The 22,087-nt window shown below is 36.4% G+C and overlaps 2 protein-coding genes across 2 annotated transcripts in view; both read right to left on the reverse strand.

Annotated features, from left to right (window-relative positions):
* Window positions 1-870: 870 nt before the first annotated feature.
* On the reverse strand, window positions 871-7,434 carry LOC135085595 (uncharacterized). The gene is made up of 3 exons (XM_063980368.1): window positions 7,176-7,434; window positions 6,426-6,579; window positions 871-963 (listed from the first exon to the last, which is right to left on the reverse strand). The coding sequence occupies exons 1-3, from the start codon at window positions 7,367-7,369 to the stop codon at window positions 871-873; spliced, it is 441 nt and encodes a 146-aa protein (XP_063836438.1). The 5' UTR covers window positions 7,370-7,434.
* Window positions 7,435-9,331: 1,897 nt separating this feature from the next.
* LOC135085654 (uncharacterized) overlaps window positions 9,332-22,087 on the reverse strand; it is an 85,224-nt gene continuing 72,468 nt past the window's right edge. Inside the window, exons 13-15 of the mRNA XM_063980421.1 lie at window positions 12,230-12,393; window positions 11,750-11,828; window positions 9,332-11,020 (exon numbers count right to left, since the gene is read on the reverse strand). Of these exons, the coding sequence (XP_063836491.1) occupies window positions 10,155-11,020; window positions 11,750-11,828; window positions 12,230-12,393 (1,109 nt within the window). The 3' untranslated portion in view covers window positions 9,332-10,154. The remainder of the gene's footprint in view (window positions 11,021-11,749; window positions 11,829-12,229; window positions 12,394-22,087) is intronic.

Consider the following 22,087-nt stretch of genomic DNA (forward strand, 5'->3'; position numbering starts at 1 on the left):
CGTGTTTTCATGCGATGGCCAAGTCAATATATTTATGTAAAACGTTAAAGATTTCCTGGCCTGGACTTGGTATTACATGGATCTCACAACTTTTTACCGTAGAACAACTGAGTTGCGAGACTTGGTTTTTTTGACAAGTATTGTTTTTGATGGGATCTCATTTCTTTTTGTATTTTGTAGACAGCAGTTATGTATCTAGAAAACTGGACCGAAATTGAAAAATTTTACTCGACTTGGCGGTTGCACTACCGTGCCCCCAAATCTCATTTCTTTTTGTATTTTGTAGACAGCAGTTATGTATCTAGAAAACTGGACCGAAATTGAAAAATTTTACTCGATTTGGCGGTTGCACTACCGTGCCCCCAAATATTTTAGTTTTTCCTTGATTCATACACCAAACACTACTTATATTCCAAATTTGAAGCTTCTAGGTCTGCTAGAAGTGCCTTAGAGTTTTGATGATCGGTGAGTCAGTGAGTCAGTGAGTGACAAAATTAAGTAACTTTGACCCGTTATAATTCTTAAACTACTGGTTCAAATTGAATGAAATTTTAAATATACCGTGTCTTTACAATGCCTGCATAGCTAATGAAAATTCAGCCTTCTAGTTTTATGCACAACGAAGTTACAGGCAGTCGAAAATGGCCTGAATTGCTTCGAGAAAAGGATGGTACGGCCGTGCCGCTTTTTTGCTCGACTTGGTGGGGGCACTGCCGTGCCCCCAGATTTCCTATACTTATTAGTCGCCTAATCTATTACAATTGACTTTTCCAGTCAATGGACTGGAGAAGAATCACCCTGCTAAGTAGGTCACTGTATTTTCCTAATTATTTCAAGTTAGATCACTTAGATATGAAAAATACAAGGAAATTAGGAATACATACAACTTACTTTCGCATCTTGCAACGTCTTGTGCGACAGAAGCTTGTTCTTCTGTATGATGGCCGAATAGTTGCTCTCACTCTGAAAAAAAAGGAAAAAACAGATAAAACTACACTGTATTTTACATTTAATTCCAGTTTTTTCTTTCCCACTCAAGTTACAATATAAGCCTTCATTAGGATATCATTCTTCTTCATTAACCCTTTCACGCATATGGGACACATTTGTCCCCGCATAGTTTTTACGATTTACAGTAATACTAGTTAAGTTAAACCCTTTGTAGTTTAATATTCTTAAATTTTATTATTATCTTTTATGATTATGCGCTGTAAATAACGAAAAACGCGATTCCTTGTGTAAAAAAATACTGGCACAAAATGTAAAAAAAAAATTCGTTAGACGTCAAAATTAAAAAATATTTTAATATTACTTAACGGCTGTTTGGCCATTACTTTTCTTCCGATTTACATTCACTAATAAGTATAATTATCGTTTTATTACATATTTTCCATTTTCTTCGTATGTATAATGAATATTATGTGAATATATTGGGACACGGGTGTCCCTATGTGCGTCAAAGGCAACTTGGTTCTTACTAAGGATATTGTTTGTCTCGTTATAATTTGTATGTTTATATTGATGTTTTATTTATAATTCATACATATTTTTGTAAATCATTTGTCTTCAAATCGACTTGAAGAAATTTCGCTCAGGAAAGACGAATTTTAGAAGTCATGATGACTGAAAATAGTGACAACGAGGATGGTTTCCTCCCTGATGAAAGGGTGTCTACTGCTGGACAGAGGCTTTCCTGGGGATTTTCACAACAATCGTTCCTGTGCTGCTCGTATACATGAATGTACATGAGCAGCACAGGAACATGAGGCCTGCCACACTGCGTCTTCCTATACGTAGGCGCCACTCGAGAAATTTTCTGCCCAAACGGCCATCACTTCTGCGAGCTATGTGCCCTGCCCATTGCCGCGATAGTTTGGTAATTATGCGAGCTATGTCTGTTACTTTGAGTCTCCTGCGGACTTCCTCATCACCCTTTGGGTGACTTTGAGCCTTCTCATAAGGCCCAGAGTGAAGGAACACGTCTCCGTTCCGTGCGTCATCGCCGCCAAGCCAACACACATTGGTCAAAGACTTTCAGTCAAAGGTCCTGAGACACTGCGGTATTTTGGGTAAAAAGATGTCGCGAAGCCTCTCGGATGTTGTCCCCCCAAGTAAGATTCAACGTTGTAGTCACGGCACGGCTGAGACCTTGGAAGACCTAGAATCAATGCTCTATGGCCTCAGTACAGGCTTTCAATAAATGGGATTCAAAATAAACATGGACAACACGAAACAATTATGTCAAATATCCGTGTTACACGCACTCCTCTGCACGCTGGAGACTCTACACTCAAAGTTGTTCTTGAAACAAACAGTTTAGTTAGGTAGGGCTAACTTCAAGAAAGAAGTATATGATGAGATGAGGATCAAATATAAAAATACGTAAGATATGATGCTATCTATTTTAAATTTCTTATTATAAATATTAAAAATAAGCTTATTGATTAAATTTGATGTGCATTTTTAGTGTGATTTGTATTTATTTTGCAATAAAAGCATCGAAGTATTTTATTTTCAATATATGAGGGAATGTATACCTTAACGCATATAGGGACATATGTGTCCCCGACTGAAATACATAGCACTTATATTTTCTGTACTACTTTTATGTTAAATTAGACTAAAATAAATAGATATAACTAAAGAAAAAAGAATTTTATGGTTTGGAATAGTTATAAGCGTGTAAGGGTTAATTTCTTAAAGCAACGGCACGCGATGGGTGTTTTTGAGACGTTAAACGTCAGTGAGACGTCAGCTCTCCTTCAGATTGGTATGCTCTGTCACGTCATAGTATGTCAATATCACCCCTCCCGTGCCGCTCCCATACCTCAAGCACTGACTGAGTTAATCGCTAAACCTATAGTGGCAAGATCATTATCATCTATATCAGAGTAAAAAAACAAGAGCTAAAGAAACCAGACAACACAAAAAACGTGCACAAAACAATTTGTAAGTGCCTACATTAAGTTAAATATTGCATGGCACCTTATTTCCTTTCGATAGGTCTGATTTTACAAAAACAACATAACAGTCTGACGTTCCAGTGATTGTACCTAATGCAAAGATAAAGTAATCCCATTCTGAAGAGATTGGTCACGTTTCTTCTTTCAAAGTATGTAGATAATTTATTATTAGGACTCGTGTCTCGTACCTGTAATGACTTTCAGTCATTTTTTGAGATAGTCAATTTTTTCATCATCGTCAAAATTTCAGCCACTGGACGTTCACTGGACATAGGAGTTCATAGGACTCCCTCAAAATATTTTCCAAGTTTTTATTACCAAACCAGTATTTATGGGAATAATAGAGTTAATATTTTGATGAAGACTAAAACTTTTCATTCACAGTTCATGAGTTACTTCATAAAACCTCCAAAATTATTTGGGGTCACCTAAAAATAAAGCTCGGGTTTTAAGACCCGAGCTTTTTTTTTACAAGGTTTTCCTTGCGTAAAATAATTTTATCCTTAATCCAAATTTTCGTTGCCGAAAACTCATTTTATTTATGTTTATGACATTCGCCAACATTTACTAATATTATTTTTTGCTATTATTATAATATTATACTTAAACTAGTATGTTTCAATAATAAAATTTAGTATGATTTTAAATTGTATTTTGTAGAGCATAAAAAGTGTACAAATCCAGAATGCAATTATAGCAACACTAACAGCGCCACCTATTTGTTTAAATTGTTTAGAAATGTCAAAAACTTTTGAAAAACCTTTAAAGGTGCGTTCACAGGGTTAATTAATTATTTTAAACGGTAAAATGCAAAATAAATGGTGCATCAATGCATATTGAACTCTATTTTTAAAAGTTGGAAATAAATAACTAGAGCGCTTTCCTATGACATTTTTATAGAGCCAAAGTCGCTCGGAAAATTTCGCTACTGTATTTTATCAAAACTAAACACATTTATCTTGATTTAAGATAATAATATGTACACGTTACTTACATTATGTTATTTATGTTGATTATTATCTTTCGTTGTATTTTCCTCATGATAAACCTTTACATGTGTTATTTTGTATGACATCATTGTATTATGTATGAATACGTTTACTCGAATGTAACGATAAAACTAACTTTGAAGTTTCTGTTTGAGTTGAAACTTTTTCCCAAAAGTGGACTATCGTAAGACTAATCGTTCTCTTAGGTAAATACCTTACCACGGGACTATTCCCACCTCTCGTTCCCACCACTGCAACTCCTGTGTAGCCAGGATCTACAGCTTGACCTTAGATCCTGGCTAAGTACACGGGAGTTGCAGCGGTGGGAACGAGAGGTGGGAATAGTGACCCGTGTAGGTACTTAGGTGTAACTACAGTTACAACTTTTGTAACTGACTACTTACATTAGGTCTAGAAACAGAAATTATCGTTATGTAAATGCATTCCAATCTACATTTTATCGATTTATAGCCTCATATCTGCTGACTATAAAGTTAATTGTACAATTGCATAGCTAAAGGTGATAAAATGTACATGGTTAAGTAATTGTTGATAAAATTATCAAGGACAATAACCCGCGTATTGAGGAATTGTCCATTTAAGTTTCATAGGTTCGTGTCATCATCATTATTAAATAGAGTCCACTGCTAGAGACATAAGCCTCCTCCAATAATTTCCACAATGGGTCGTCCAATCCAAATTATGAGGTCGTCGGTCCACCTTGTAGATGGATGTCTTACGCTGCCTCCTCTCCAGAACCTTGCTGCCCCATCAGTCGGCTTTTAAATTAGCCAAGTAACTAGTATTATAATTCTAGGATTGTCGTCTTCTGTCTTTTTGGTTGGAGCAAAAAAACCAAACCAATTCTCGGTGCTGTATCCGTATGTTTGGTAAGTAAGTGGTTGTATTTTATCAAGTACGGCTCAAGTATGGATTAGATATTACAAAAAATAATGCATCTTACTAAGCCTAAGATTAAATTCAAAATTTTTATTGTACGTAATAAATTGGCCTGATTACCTACTTACTTGCTAATTAACACAGTTTTTTCACGTGTCATACAAAATTACATGACATCGCGTCTATCTTAAAAGAAATCTAAATAATTTAATTATACAGGTCTAAATATTTTAGAGAAGTTTTGGCTTGGAATTTATTACAAATACCTACCTACTTAATATAAACAAATATAAAATATCTTTTATTTAGTACTTAGGCCCCTTCCAGGCGCTTAAATACACGTCCCAAATATACATAGCTTGCCCTACCACCACTTCGGGACAACATATGGGCTGGTGCTGAGAAGAAGTGGCGGAAGAAACTCAATCATCTTTGTCAGCCTTTTTTTCAATCAAATGACAATTTGTAAGAGTCCATTAAAATTATAATTATTATTTTCATTTGCAATAACATCCATTTTATCAGTTCCTAGAACGATTGTTCTAACATATTTATTTAGTTCTACAATCAGAGATAATATTGTTATATTTATCAAGGACATTGCCCCTAACAATAAATTGTTACTTAATGTGAAGATCGGATGATAGACTGTTAACATTTCAAATGTAAGTAGGTACCTAGTTGAAACTCTACCTACCGATCTGATGTTACTTCTAAACCAAGTTTTTCCAGACGAAAGAAAACAGTAACTAATTGGACCAGCAACATATATGTATATTCAAAACACTAATAGGAGATGATGGAAGCTGAGAGTTCCATCCAGAGCAAAGTAGAGTATAAAGTACAAACAAAACTACGATAATTAAGTAGGTATGACATCCATGGGAAGAGTATGGTTGTTTCTACTTATTCTATTCAATCGAACCCACCTGACCTGGCTAAAAAGACTTAACTAATCTTTACAAAGAAGACAATGAAAGTTATTGGGAAATACCTAGGTAGGTACACGACTATTCCCAAGCCTCTCGTTCCCACCGCTGCAACTCCTGTGTAGCCAGGATCTACAGCTTGACCGCCAAGAAAATAAACAAATGAAGGTCAAGTTTTAGGCGGGATTTTAAAGATTTTCCCCAAAGTGGCGGGAGGAACATCTGTGCTAAAATTCTGGTAAAAATCTAAGCGTTTTTGAATTAAATTCGCGGATATTTCTTATGTACAGAATTTTTTTGTCGCTGTTTTTGGTGCCTCCCAAGACGTGATTCCCTAAGCCAGTGGTTCCCAAAGTTGTCTGGGCTACGACTCATCTAATGCAAGTTCCTAAACTCGGGACCCATCTATAGGAAATTTCGCCCGCTGCCCAGCGGTTGGATCGGTAGGCTGATATGTCGTTCTACAGGCAGGGCCCTATCAATGTTCGCTTGCGATCCACCACTGGTTCGCGACCCATAGTTTAGGAAACCCTGCTCTATGCAATTGCTTAATTTGCTTATGGGCTCTATCACTGGGGAGGAACTGTTTAGAAAGAAAGATAAAAGGGTAACATAATAACTCGGTGGTGGACCTTCAGACCTACCCGCTCCATCTTCTGCCGTCTCTCCAGGTACTCCAATCTTCGTTCCATAGCTAGGAGCTTGTTCTTGAAGTCGCTCGCGATGCAACGGCATAAATTCAGGGATTCCCCGAATATCCTCATCTTGCATTTTAACTCGTCGAAGTCAGTTCGGAATCTGAGAAGGAATACGAAGAATATCTTGATTCTCCCGTCGAAAACGATGGTATTAAATTACGGATTCTCCATTATAAACTTTCATCACTCCCTTTAATTTTCGTTTTTATGATAAAAAGTGGGTAGGTAGCTTGCCTGTTTCCAGGGTCCAATCCACTTTATACCAAGAAGTTCAGTGGCGTAGGCGTAGATGGGCCCTGTATCAAAATTTGTTAGGGGCCCCATCTAAAAAGGTCATTGGATCAAGGTGACCCTTTTAATTAAAAGCCGAGTCTACTCTTCCTATCCAAAAAGAATCCCCTGTATTTCAGGGGCCCCGTATCATTGACACGGATGCGGTAAGGACTTAGCTACGCCCCTGACTCCCTAAGTATTATTTAAGGGGTGGTCCACAAAGTGGAAGTGACTAACTACCTCATAAAGGTAGAAGGAAGGCGCTGGATGCAGGCCGCTACAAACCGGTCATTGTGGAAATCATTGGGGGAGGCCTATGTTCAGCAGTGGACGATAGATGTCCTATGGCTGAAATGATGATGATGTGCTTATGCAGTGGCTACCAAAGAGTTTGTGTAGCTTGGTAGGTACGTTTCTTCTCACCTGGTTATAGAAGAAGACAGCGAAGTGAAAGACACAGAAGTGGAAGTATCAGAAGTGAGCGGAGACATGTTGGAACGGATCCTCGCATGCTCCTGATCAGTCTGCAGGCTCCCCCACTGATCATCACTGCTAGATGATGGAGTATAGATGTGAATCTTTGCTTTAGGGTTGAATGTGTTGTTGTGCCTCTTCATTTTGAGTTTTTATGGTCACAAAAGAGTTGAATTAAAGAAGAAACGCATAAAAATCTTGACAGAGGATTTTGAGTGACAGACATAGCAGCTGACGTAGTATGTTTTTAAAATTGATGTAGATTAATAAAGCTTGGCTTTCGTCCATTAATAAAAGGTTGTATCAAGTAATAAAAGCATACAAATTGTAAGAAGTCAATAAATAAGCTTGTATGAAACTTGTGTGCAAATCTTTGGTCTTCTAAGTCAGCGTCATCTAGTTTGTCTATAAAGTGTTACTAAAGCATGCTGTAATAATACTTCGGCTATTCACCGCTAGATGGTATTAAATAGGATAGAACTATTATTGCTACTTGCCGCTAGATGGTGCTAGTAATAATTTAATCTTGTATTTGTCTAAAAATTATCATACGCATGGTTCCCAAATATTTGGTGGCCTTCATTTTTGGTTAAATATTAATTATAACAGATTGATGATTAATGTATGTGCAGTTTCCTGGGAAGATGAGCGGCCTTCACTCTGCTAACTGCTAATTTGGTTACATATTTTTAGAAAGAAAGAAAGAAAATACATTTATTTGGCACACTAGAACAACAAATTACAGAATATTAATACGATAAAAAAAATAATTTAAAGATTATGCCAAATAGGCTTCCACTCAGCATAATGCCGCAGTGCGTAGCACCACGACGCTGGTTTTCAGTGGTCGCCTGATTGTAGTGGTGGAGAGGCGCAGGTAAACATTAATAAAAAACAAGACGCAACTGAGCAACGGTGACACATACACATTTTGGCATAAGTTTAAGTAAGGCAGAAACAACTTTTACCCGGTTTATGTGATTCATATTAAATTCCACGTAATACTGAATAACTGCGTATTCTGTAACCTTAGTTTTTAAACATTCCTGGGTCGATGACCAGTAATAGGTATTTTTTTACAATATTGTATAATATAGTTCTTGGGTTTTTGAATTACCTACTTAGTAGAATTTTTTATTCTAAAACTACTGACCCCTGTACCGCCTATCTATGTATGTCTCATCAGAAGTAATGAAGGATTCTAATCAGGCCCGTCCGACTTTGTAGGCAGCGCCGTGGACTTTATTAGGTGGGCTGCTAAATCTGTTCCCCGATCCAAAAAAAATCTAATAAGGATTTTCTCAAACGACAACACTTAAGTCATTTGTCAGTTTGTCGGTGATTAATTTGTCACAACTTTCAAAATATAAAAACGGCTATTCAAAGATTTTCGTGTTAATTTTTATCTATTGTGATAATAATGTTTTATCATCCTGTTGGAGATATTGTCTAGTGTGATTGTGAGATACAGACTCAGTAGTGCTCTAGTAGGTATTTAAGTTTGGAGACAGTGACTTTTTATCTAGTGTTTTAGTTTAAGTCACGAGACATCATATTTAATAAAGAGAATAATGTGTTTCTAATTGTTTGAGTATCATTTTCTTGATCATATTGACGGGCTTAGTTACATCTGAAAAGTTTTTTGCATTAATTAAAAATAATGGTAGAACATAAAATCAATGACATAATAATAATATTATGTCATTGATTTTATGTCATGATAATAACCTAAAATACGTAGCCAAGCACGGATTAAATACCGCCTTAGTACCAAAGTCACCAACTAGATGGCGTTAAGAAAAGTCCAGTTATTTTTTTATGGAGTCGCCGTTCTTCTCGTCAGAGTAAATAATATTCTTTGATTCTAATAGTCAAAGAATGTTTTAATTTGGTTCAATTGTTTCTGAGCCTAATCAATACAAAAAAACAATTTAAACAAAAAAAAAATCCCTTTATAATACCAATTTATGTGGACGAAGTTAGTGGTTGAAAAATAATGATTTTCAGGCTTTAAGTTTGCAATTTCTTTCTCATTAATTTGTTGTTCTTTAGTATAATATCATAATTTTTTATAATGTAATGGGATTCCAAAATAATACCACCAGTTTATATTATGTAAAATACCTCCATTTTATTTCAGTTACTTTATTACTAAATGTAACAATCAAGTGTATACAATACAATATATTGAATTTGTTTAATATAAAAGAACTTAAAGTAATTATTGCTACAGCCGATCTATTAGATGGTCAACCACATTGGTAGTTTAAACCAATACGGTCAAAAACCTAATTTATGATTAAAAATTTTACTTATTAACATTCTGAAAATAATAATAACTAAAAATACTCAGGCCTCTTGCCTTCTGAATCAATTTATGAAACTTTTGTGGTCAAAGAAGATCGTTTTAATGAAGTATAACTTAGTGATCTCTTTAAAACACTAGATTCATATTTTAGTTTGATCAAAACCTGTTAGCATTTGATTCAATAGGGCCTACATTTTCAGTGGGTGTTACTGAGAGGGAAAAATACTTGACTTATCTAATAATAATACAATATCGCGTAAAAAGCATAAGTAAAAATCGAATACAACAAAAATGGCAGTTTTTAGATACAAAAAATACATAATAATACATAATGCAATACTTTTATTATAATTAATAATACAATAAGAGAACTAGATTCGTTGGATAATCATATAGCCTACCTATTTACAGAAAATTTTATTTTATTATCGTATAAATAAAATAATTTTGACTCGGGTTTTTCGTTCGACTTTTTAGTGATAGCACCGTACAGTAAGTATATGGTAACTCGATAGGAACTCATATAGGTTTGTACTGTGAACAAATTGGGGATAGATTTATTTATGGCACTTATCACTCCGAAATCTTGTTACCAATTTAAAATTTAGATTATCACCTTCTCATTTCTTGCCCTTTTCAAGGCACTTACATTGAGCATTGTGTTTGTGAAGACCGGCTGCCTCACCGAAGGAAGGGTTGAACGTCACTCCTGGAGCGACATATTGAGGGTTGGTTCCACTGCCAGAGGTTTCATATGTGATAATCTGGGGCTTAGTGGTGTAAGTCACAATTTTGGGCTTAGTTGTAAACGTGAAGTATTCAGGTTTAGTCGTGAAGGTGACGATTTCGGGCTTGGTAGTGAAAGTCACGATTTCGGGCTTCGTTGTGTAGGTGATGATTTTAGGCTCGGTCTGGAAGACCTTCTTCTCGGAATAAGTGGCGCTGAAGCTGTTAGAGATAGGTCCCTTAATTTCCGATTGCACTAAACCACCGTTGGCGCTTCCTTCAGTGAATTTCGAGCTGGAGCCGAACTGGCTGAAGCCGAACTGGCCTGTGCCGAATCCGCCTTTAATGGCTGAGCCTTCGAAGCCTGCGCCGGATCCGAAACCGGCTCCGTTGCCGAATCCTGATCCGGATATTCCAGATCCGAAACCTGTTCCTGATGAGCCGGTGGTCGCTGAGGCGGTGGCTGACGATCCTTGGAATGCTCCAGCGATCAATCCACCAGTTTGTTCCTGGAAACCGGCCCCTTTAACGCCACCCTTGATCCCGCTTGATGTGACTCCCTTAACACCGCTGTTGTATTGGCTGCTGCCTCCGAACTGGCTGCTGCTGCCCTTGATTTGACTGGAGAAGCGGTTCTGGGTTACTTTAGAGCCGATGGCGAATTTCGCGAAGCGGGTGCTCTCGATCAGGCCGATCGCCCATTCGTACCATTCGAGGTCGAATTTGTAGAATGCAGCGATTTGGTTGCCGGTCTGACAGCCTGCAAATTGAAAATAAAGGGTTAGGAGTCTTAGGAGGTTCTTGCACTGTAATTTTGATTTCAATTGGGTGGGTGGATAACTATTATTAGATCACAAGCTGTGGCTGTTGCTGATATGTTAGAAAATAGGTACGTTGTGAGCTTACAACTCTTACATATCTCTCGTCTATCATTAAAAGTATAATCTCCACACAAATCTTGGAAAACGTGACATCATTAGCAGGTGCTCTTACTTTTTTTGGTCTAGCCTTTGTTTTTTATACTTAGACTTTGGCATTAAAATAGAAAATACTTTTTGAATCCGGATCCAATGTTCAAAAGATAAAATCTTCTGTCACGTTTTTTAATTTATCTGACAATACAAAGGCAGGCTTGTTGATAAATTCACATGTCAAATGTCAAAGCAATTATATTTTATGGCACTCCTTTGAAGTTCGTCATTAGATTAACAAAGCATTATTATTATTTAAGCACTTTTTATATAAGAATGGAAGATTAACTTTTACGGTCATAATAGCAGACTTATCGACTTTGCAAGGGATCATCAACACTGTAACGCCTTTCGCGAGCTGCTGTCAACCGCGAGGCGAGACGTTTACGTTACGTTGTGGAGTGTGCGTTGCAGTATGGAGTTTCTTACAAAGATTACTGACGAGTTGGTACGGTTACGATCCCTTTCCAGGTTGATAAGTGTGCTACGTCCTTTTTAAACAGAAAACAAGTGCTAACCTGAGTCCCATGAGTACAATCCTCTCAGTACGTAGTGCGAGTTGTCCGTGGTGCAAGCCAACGCACTTCCGATGTCAACCTGAAAGTAAAATAAATAAAATCCATTAGGCACAAATTATTAAGAACGCTATTATTATATTAGTATCTAGAGAAAATTTTTACTAGTATGGTGGAAATTATGATGTACGTGTTTCTTCCCGGTTTTCTATTGAGCTGTAATTTTGCATGCACGTCATGTAAATCGGGTGACAGACAGTGCAATATTATGATGACAACAATAGGAGCTGATCTGTTGATGGAGTCGGAAGGTGGCCATAGGAACTCCGCAATAAAACGACACAACCTCATCAAATTTGGGCTCGTTTGATTCGTATTGAAGAATAAAAGTTAATAAAATAATAATTTACTAGCTGGCTAACCAACATGAAGCATTAAAAAATTAAAAAAGCAAGCATTAAAACCAATTTGACTTCTCCATACCTTGCAGATATTGTTGACAGGGTTCAGCGGCTGTCCGCACGCGCAGCTGTCCTGGTCATACTGTTCCAGTAGGTGAGGGTAGTCGGACGACAGCTTGGCCTGGCATTCTCCGGGGTTGAGAAGCGACACGTTGAGGCTGTGCATGATGCTGCCAGCTAAGTGGGCTGGAAGAGAAAGAGAGAGGGGCTTAGCTTTGTGTTTTAAAATCTACATGAACTGCTCTGGTCAGATTTGCTCGTAGTATACAGGATGTTGATTTCAATCACTCGCCATTTTTGGGGAGTTGATTAAGTAGCTTATTCTGATCACGAATCAGTAAAAAAATTGACTTCGAAAAAATTTAAAACGAACTTTAACTTTAGTTCGTCAAAGAAAAAACCTATTTACACTACATACTTTACGTGGCTTCCTTCGTAGGCTATCTAACATGATAAGCGAGCGATGGTGCCGCAGTGTAAACGTTATTGTGCAGTATTGCGAGTCACAATACAGTTGATGACGCACGGAAAATGTTCGCTAAAAATTCCACTTTCGTTGGCAATTTTTTTTATGTATAATGCGTTTAAATATAAGTCATAATAGATCACCTAAATAAATATGGCGAGGATTGAAATCTACACCCTGTATTAGTATAGTAGGTAATTTCTAATGCGGTATTCCCGTTAACTCATCGAACTAAGCTACGAGCATCTGTCTTACGAGCAGTGGCGGATTTACCAGCAGGCTGAGTAGGCTGAAGGCTAGGGCGGCAGATTTAGTTCATAATTATTTTTTACACACAAAGTACGAATTTCGGATACGCCAGGCCAGTAAAATAAGATCTAGCACTCCCCCCCAGACTAAGGGTGGTAAATCTGTAAATCCGCCACTAGTTACGAGTGAATTCACCATTAGCGATGGTGGGGTTCGGACCAACGTTCCTCAGTTCTCGAGTCATTTAACTTTCAATCAATAATTGACGTACTTTTTATGAGCTGTGAAAAACGAAATTCTCTCATTCAAATATTTTGTAATAAAAGGTCAAGTAAACATAAAGTAGGAAATAAATATTATTATTACCTATATCAAAAATAGATGGGAGTGGTGGTTGTAATGCTTTCGTGATCTATTGGTCGATTAAAATGGTAATAAAGTAATATTATTTAATAGCAAATTTATTCAAAATTCAAACGATGGGAAGGCAAAAAAGATGACTATATCTATTAATCTAGTTGTATAACAAAATGAATTAAAATATTCCATCTTATGACCTTTTATTGCGAGGCCAATATTAAAAATGGCGTTGCAAAATTTATTGAATCCGTAACCTCGCCAATTCTAATCTAATTTTGACAGTTTTATGTTATACTAATGAATATTTATGATTGATGATGTTAAATAACATTTAAATGGTATTAGTGTCGTAAATTGATACATTTCAATTTTAATTGAGTTAAAAATAACACTTGACCAATTAACGACATCTAGTAGCGAGTAGTTGAACTAATAATTTTAGATTCCAACAAGAGATGGCGCTAGTGGTATTCTAACAAAAGAAAAGAAATGTAGAGACATTAAAAATAAAATATTAGGTCCAATAAGCACTTATTATTCGATTTTAAATTAATGGGTTGTGTATAATAAAGACCGAATATTTTCTATTTGCATACAATTTGCATTTACGTGTGGTACATTCGAATTGTAGGTCGTCCAATTTGGCGGTAAAAAACTTGCCAATTTATTTTTGTTTAGCATTATTATGATAATTGGGTAGAATGCGGCCTGCATCGATGGGGCAATTATTCAACTGACACTGCATTTTCTAAGTTTCTTTTTAACATTTCACAGGCAGGCTGCAACTCTATTAGTTTACTTAAGAAAAAAAGCCATCTTGTAAAAAGGTGTGTGAAATGGCTCTTACATAGTTTGCAGTCAAATAAAAATAGTAATTCATTTTATGCAGTTTGACACGTCCCATTTAACCCTACCACTGCTCTAGGACAATAATGTGGGCCAGTGCTAAAAAGAAGCAGCAAGAAACTCAAACACAGTTTACAAAAATATTTCATACTTTTTAGACCAGTCGAAATTCGTACCAATGTTTCTTCATCAGAAATGGAAGTTTCTAATGTGTGTAGGTGTTGTTTACGTGCGCATTTTGTTTAAAGCTTGTCTAATAGTATTTTGCACAGTCAGCGTTAGTTCGTGACACCCAAAGTAGCCAAAAAGTTCGCAACACATGTTACAATTTTAAATTAGGTTGTGTTGTCAACTTTTTGGCCACTTTGTCTGTCACGAACTACACTCGACAGCAAATAAATCGCACCACCCGCGACAAGCATTTTAAAGGCCTAGTTCTAAACTTCATTTTATTAAAGGAAAGGTTTTTACCCCAAAAATGTGTCTTTACAAGGATCCAGAGTCACTTCTTCAAAAAATAGGTAGTTACGCTATAGCCATTTTTTATGACTATAAAACTGTTAAGTTGGGATTAATCGCTATCCATCTGTTAAAGAGGACACGTGTGATCATTATTTGGTTTTATAACCATAAAATTTGGTCTAATTGATCCCAGAGGTGAGCCCAAAGTGAGGTCTTTTTTCAAGTCACAATTTTATGGTATATGTTAATCATTTATTAAGAAATTAAATGTGTTTTTCTTTAAGGATAGGTATTTATTGGGCTTTCAAATAACACCAATATTGTTGGGGCACCATTATTGTGTCAAAAGAAAATCTATAAAGTACGCGTCGCGGGTGGTGCGATTTATTTGCTGTCGAGTGTATTGACGCTGACCATCGCCCGTATTCTCAAACGATGCTTGCGTAAATCAGCAAATCGAACGCACAGCGTTAAATAGAGCTCTGTTGTTTCGTGTGTCACTCTGTGCGTCCACGCGCACTGTGAGACCTCATTGTAATGTTTGTGAATACGGATTATCTACTTAAGTCTTAAACTTTAGTACTCATTAAGTACTAAAAGAATATCCAAATGCCAGCTTTCTTGCTTAACATTCCAAAGTGTTTTCACATGCGTTAACTCTCAGTATTTATTACTTATTCAATATACCCATCTTGTGTAGAAATAAGAGCTATTTGTACCCAAATTAGGCACTAACAGCGCAAATTGTAATTGGCAAGTGACATTTTCGCATCGAGCGAAATATTTCGAAATTGGATGCATAATAAAATATATTTAGGTTAAAGCATGTGCAATTTTGATTTTAGACATTATATTTGACCATTGGTAAACCTTTATACCTATAGGAAGAAGATCCTTAACTTCGAAATCCTTCTACAAGTCTTCTGATTAATTTCGTTGCAGGTCCATTGACAGGTTAACTTTCCCCCGACTCTACCTTCACTGGTTGGGTTTTTTATTGGCGGTCAAACTGTAGATCCTGACTACACAGGAGTTGCAGCGGTGGGAACGAGAGGTGGGAAAAGTCCCAGGGACACATATGCGAACATTAGGCCTCCCCAACCCGTCTGGCCAGCGTGGGGATGTGTAGGACAAATCTATTTGCCTCTGGTAAATTAGACAGTTGTGCTCCTGCAGTGGAGACTATGACATAAAAAAACTATGTGAAAACGCGTATCTTTTTGAATTATCCAACCCAAAACTATTGGTATAACTTTGGAGGTCGCATTCCTACGGTGTAATGTAATATTGACTCCGCTGTTTACATTAATAATTTAGAACCCATCTTAAGGTCGCGGGTCGGACATTGTAAGCTTGTACTTGTGTATAACAGGGCGTGCCTGTCCAATATTTACGGAAGAACGTAAACTGAGTGCACCAAGGAGTACTAATTAGTTATGAACATCATCAGGCCATTTAGTCCCCACTGAAGGAGCACGACCCTCTAATTTACCGGAGGCAAATGGATTTGTCCCACACTCCCCATGCTGGCCAGACGGGTTGGGGAGGCCTGATGTTCACATTTTTGTCCCTTAGTCGCCTCTTACGACATCCACGGAAAGAGTGCCAAAATAAGTGTGGTGAACTACATTATGATTATGAACTTCTGTGGCAGTCATTTTATTTGCATCATCATCATCATTTTAGACATAGGACTTCCACTGCTAAACATAGGCCTCGCCCAATAATTTCCACATCGCCCGATTGGTAGCGGCCTGCATCTAGGGATTGCAATCCGGTCCGGCGGATCCGGTAATCCGGCGGATCCGGTGTGTTTTTGGACCTACCGGATCCGGTGAGTCGGCGCCGGATCCGGTGGCGGATCCGGTAAAGCAAAAAATACGCGAACGTGAACTAGGAAAGTCGAGCGCGCGCGCATTTGCCAGATCGCTAGACGTGCCGCGACACTACATTGCATTTTCCTTTGCAAAAAATGAATGCTTCTTGTTTTATTGTTTCTTAGGAGTCAGATTGTTTCTTAAAAAGAACTGAAGTTGAATTTATAAGTACTTTAAAAGACTGTTTTGTTGATTTAAGTCTGTGTAAATTATTAATAAGAGTTTAATAGTATTATTACTTAAGTACTTTCAGATACTTACATACAGCAATAAGTGAGAGTCAGACTGATTACTAACTTTATTATTTAGAATTTTCATAATTTTATTAGTACAAAATTAGTACGTACTTACCAAAAATTACAATTAATACCGAAAAATATAAATAAAAGTGACTTTATTTTCCATAAATACGTATTTTATTTTTCTTTTTATGTACTATTATCTATACTTATAATAAATCTGTAGAGAGGTAAATTCTGTACATGAAATATATTTTCAAAATAACTATCAGGGGGTGATTAGTGATCGATACTGATGCCAAAAATGCAATCAGTAAAATTTTTGTCTGTCTCTCTGTCTGTATGTTCCTTATAGAAACAAAAACTACTCGACAGATTTTAACGAAACTTGGTACAATTATTCTTCATACTCCTGGGCAGGTTATAGTATAGTTATGAATTCCCACGGGAACAGGAATTAGCGGGAAAATCCTTTTGTATGAAAAATCTAAACCGCTTAAGTTAGACGCTTGAAATTTGGCATGCAAGTACCTTAGTAAACTTAAAGCTTATTTACAACAGGATATTGCAAAATTCCCACGGGAACGGGAGTTAGCGGGAAAAAACATTTGTACGAAAAAATCTAACCGCGTAAGATAGATGAAGGGGGTAAAACGGGATCCACGCGTACGAAGTCGCGCGCGGCTGCTTCAAAACTAAAAATCACTAAATACTAGACCAAGTAACTTTGCAATCCGGCCGGATCCGTCCGGATCCGGCCGGATTAGCGTCAATCCGGTGAAATCCGGCCGGATTGAAAATGATACCGGATTGCAATCCCTACCTGCATCCAGCACCTTCCTGCTACCTTTATGAGGTCGTCGGGTGGGTAATTATTCGCATATTCGTCCCTTATCAAATCGAATCAAAATCCTTTTTTTTTCAAGTCGCATTTTAATTTATTGTACTGTACATGGGTTTTTAAGTTTATTTATAGTCTATTAGGTATTTCATTAAGCCTGTGCACCCAGATTCCGAAGTTAGCGAGTTACACAATGCGCGCGCGCCGGTCATCGGATGGCAAACCGGTGGGACAAGTACGGTCGGCAAAAATGGCGGAGAAAATTTATGAAAAATATTTAAAATTTTATTTTTGCTATAATATTTGATGGTCGTGATTGTTTACATAGTACATTATAGGCTACCTCGTACTTAAAGAAAAATGTTTTAAAAATAATCGTACTAGTTAAATAAATTGAATATCGGAAAATGCTGCATACAGTGTGCGTGTATACACGCACACTTTAGACAGTTATGTAAGTATTTAAAATAATATTATTTAATTTAAAATAATATTAATTGCTTCTCAATGATGAGACCACCTAAATTATTATTCCATTACAATTTTTGACTTTCGTAACTACCTATAATAAGTGATAGTTTTTCGATATCGTATCTTAATAAAAAAGAACGAGACAAAACCAAAACGTTATAAACGTAAGTAACAAAAAATAACTGTTTGTCCCCAATGCAGACACGTGATATTAAAAATAAAAACAAAAAGCATGCACTCGGAAAATATTAAAAAAGTAAATAGATGATAAAATGTATACCAAATGCAACCTGATTAAAAGCATTTTTCTTATCTCAGTCGTAATTTGAATTCATATATATAGATGACCCACGCTGAACTGTCCCATGAAACTCAATGACAGGGGGGCGCTACCATCGTTCAACTATATGGTTTCCAACATGGCAAAAATCGGAACCAGCGATCCGGTATTGACGGTGGCGCCCCACTGTCAATGTCATCGACAGGACAGTCCAGTATTTTGGAACTATAAAAACTATAAAATGGCAAAGAAAACGTGACCATTTCACGTGATCCGAAAAAGGTTATCAAGTCTTTTTTTCGAATGATGAAATACTGATTTGTCAGGTTTTTAGACCACAGCACTTCAAAATGAACACTTGTACCTTATATTGGTTGTAATAAATACTATTTTCCAACAAAACACAGGTTAATATAGACGGATCTGGGACCATTTTCTTTTATTGCATTTTTTTTTCAAAGACGGTCGACTCTTAGAGACATTTTATCAATGTAATTATGGTTTTTTAGAGATTGTTAGCTAAAGTTTTGTCCTTTTTAACCGACTTCAACAAAAAGAGATTCTCAATTAAGTTGGTATGTTTATTTTATTACTATTCTAAAAGAATTTTCAGAAAGTCTAAATATTGATATCTCTACAATAAATAAACACGGAAAGGTTTGAGAAAAACCTAACTAACATTTTTCAAGCTCAAAGTGAAAATGTGTAGCCACCCCTCACTAGTTTCTGAATAATTACGAATTCTTGGGAGAGCGTGTATGTGTATTGATTAAATAACTAGATGTGAATTGATTAACTACTAATTAGAATAAGGATGACCCAAAATTAGTGCATTTATTTACCTATGAACTTCGAACTCCTTTCGTTGCGGGTCAAATGACAGTTTAACTTTCCCCCGGGACAAACTTGACCTTCACTGGTTGGGTTTTATTGGCGGTCAAGCTGTAGATCCTGGCTACACAGGAGTTGCAGCAGTGGAAACGAGAGGAGGGAATAGTCCCGTAGCTATGAACGTTATTATTTAAAAAAATTACATGAGACTTTGAAAATGAAGGAGAAATATTTCTGTTTCTAATTTCTCCATTCTTTTTCGTTCGCCCATTTTTTTTAATCTCACGTAATCATGGGTTATCTTCATCTCTGATAATGTCAATAAAAAAACTGGGCATTCCCAAGGTATTATGCTAAATAATGACATGACATTGTACCTCACCAAGGTTGCTCGCTGCCGCCAATACTGGAATTTACATACAAACGTTTTGAATGAATAAATTACTATTGTGTATGAGCAGAAAAATGTCTGTAAGTTTTTTTGTTGTTAATAGATGAGCAAAAGGCCCTTAGATGATAAGGTTTCATTATTTTAATTCTTGTTTGAGAATAAAAATTTGTTCGAATAAGAAAAAAAATTAAAATAAATGTAAAAATTGTTTTTACTCCGAAAGTTTCCAATTTTTTTGGCTTGGTGTAATTCAGAAAACTTGAGGAAGACGGTGGGCGGAAGTTTGCATCGTGCGGTCCACACAGCTTATGACCGCAGTCTGTGGAGGAACACTATCTGTGGTCGCGATCCTTATCAGCGAGGGACCGAGGAAGAAGAAGAATTCAAGAAAAAAGAACTCAAAAATTGAGAAACTATAAGAAAAAGTATAAGCATGTATGTATGTGTGTAAAAGTGTTTATGGCCTCATTTTGAGTAGATAACAATTTGGTGCCATAATTTTGTTTTGTTTATAAGATGTATTCCTTCTTTTTTTGTTTTTACAAGCCTAGTTAGTTGTATTTTGAGTGATGTCCTTTTAACTGGTACGTGGTCCTTTCTAATTCATATTCTTTAAAAGTTTGTAGGTCCTTTTAGGGCACTTACACACGTTCTAATATAAGTAGTATTTTCAAATTGTTCTTGTCTCTAGATCAATAAATCAATTACTATCGGCCGGACTTCATTCCGTTTTACCCCATTAGGGGTGGAGTTTCGTAAAATCCGTTCTCAGCGGATGTCTACAACCTGCCAAATTTCAAGTTTGTAGGTGTTACAGTTTCTGAGATTTGGTGATTAATCAGTGAGTGGTATTTTGCATTTATAGATTTTTGTCGCCATGTCCAATATTGTCGTCGTTTCAGCCAAATGACGTCCACTGCTGGACAAAGGCCTCCCCCAAGGTTTTCCACAATGAACGGTCCTGCGCTGCCCGCATCCAGGCTCTTCCCGCGACCTTTACCAGATCGTCGGTCCACCTAGTAGGAGGCCTGCCCACGCTACGTTTTCCAGCCCGTTGTCCAATATTGACAAATGTTTTATTTAAATGATTTTAGCATTTTAGTAACTATACGGAAACGTTTTTGGGTCAACAACAGGATGTGTTTTGTTAATTAATTCTTAAATAGCTGTGAAAAAAACCGCTCTATGAATATTAATTATTGGTTTCAACTTTATTTGGAATCAAAACAAAAAATAATCTGATACAGAATTTGGACTGTTTGCTATAATTTTAGATTAGTAATTATAAAGTTTTTGTTACACTTTTTAAGTAGATATTTTTGGAGCAATTTTTGAGAACAGGATTTCCGTTTTGCTGTTTTAAAGGCAGATGATTGTTTCGTTTGTTATACGATAATACTAAGTTATGAAAGTTTTGAATGCACAAGATCATGAAAATTGTAAGTAAAAGACTTAAAAGAGAAAAAACACGATAAAAACATGTTATATTAGAAAAAAATCTGCATCTAAGAACTTATGTAACTTGTACATTGATCACTGGCTCATGAATACAAAAAAAAAAACGAAATAAACAAGCATTTCTACACCCTTTGGTAAATTTTTTAAGTAGTTATACTTAGTTTTTGCAATTCACGAGAGCGAGTGAAGTTTACTTGTGTGTGTACGTGTACATGCACATAACGATAGTGTAATGTCTATCAAAACTTTTGAAAACGAACAGTAGCGAGTCACCACACATGTAAAGCTCACTCGCCTTCATTGCAACAACTACACTCGCGAGCAAAAGTATGGAATCATCCTACTGGTTCCGAGCGATCGTAAGAACTAAATTACTAATAGAAGATAAATAAAAATTATACCATTTTAAAGGTAATGTTTTGTACTTTAAATTGATACTACAGATACATAGGTACATATTCATTCAGTTCTTAAGATGGCTCGAAACCAAACACAACGGCGTGATTCCAAACTTTTGCTTGTAATTATATTAATTCATATTCAAATTCTTTATTAAAAAGGCCCTTTTCAGGTCACTTAGGAAAAGAATTGGCGGAAGAAACTCAGTTGTATTAATCAATCTTGTTTAATTAACTAAAACAAGAAGAAAACCCGAAGTCCATAGTAGTTCACAAGTGACGTCATTGCCACTCAACTTCACTATGCTGTCATGTAAATTTTTGATGATTTACCGAGAGGTATTACAGAAGGTGTGGTAGTTAAACCGGAATCTAACTATGAGCCATCATAATAGGATTTGTCAGAACAATAGATTGTTGTTATTAGTCAAAAGTTAAAGTTAGTGAATCCGTAAACGGATTTGGAAAAACCAATGTGTGTTTTCTTTCTATGATTTGCGAGTTGATGGAAATTTTGTTTTGTTTCGTTTAGAAGGCACGACTATGTTTCAGTGATAAGAATTAGTCGATATGAAAAGAGAATTATAAGGTTTTTATTTTACTGTTAAAAGTAAGTTATTTTCCAAATTAGGCGCAGTGGTTCCGATGTATGTAGGTACCTACTAGCGGCCGCCCGCGACTTCGTACGCGTGGATCCCGTTTTACCCCCTT

Source organism: Ostrinia nubilalis, chromosome 29 (genome assembly GCF_963855985.1).
Source record: "Ostrinia nubilalis chromosome 29, ilOstNubi1.1, whole genome shotgun sequence".
NCBI classification, from domain to species: Eukaryota; Metazoa; Arthropoda; class Insecta; order Lepidoptera; family Crambidae; genus Ostrinia; species Ostrinia nubilalis.

Excerpts from the sequence above, each read along its gene's own strand:
- LOC135085595 (XM_063980368.1), bottom strand. The coding sequence starts at position 7,369 with ATGAAGAGGCACAACAACACATTCAACCCTAAAGCAAAGATTCACATC. Across the intron at positions 6,580-7,175 it reads CTGTCTTCTTCTATAACCAG|ATTCCGAACTGACTTCGACG; the intron begins GTGAGAAGAAAC and ends ATTCCTTCTCAG. Across the intron at positions 964-6,425 it reads GACGGCAGAAGATGGAGCGG|AGTGAGAGCAACTATTCGGC; the intron begins GTAGGTCTGAAG and ends CTTTTTTTTCAG.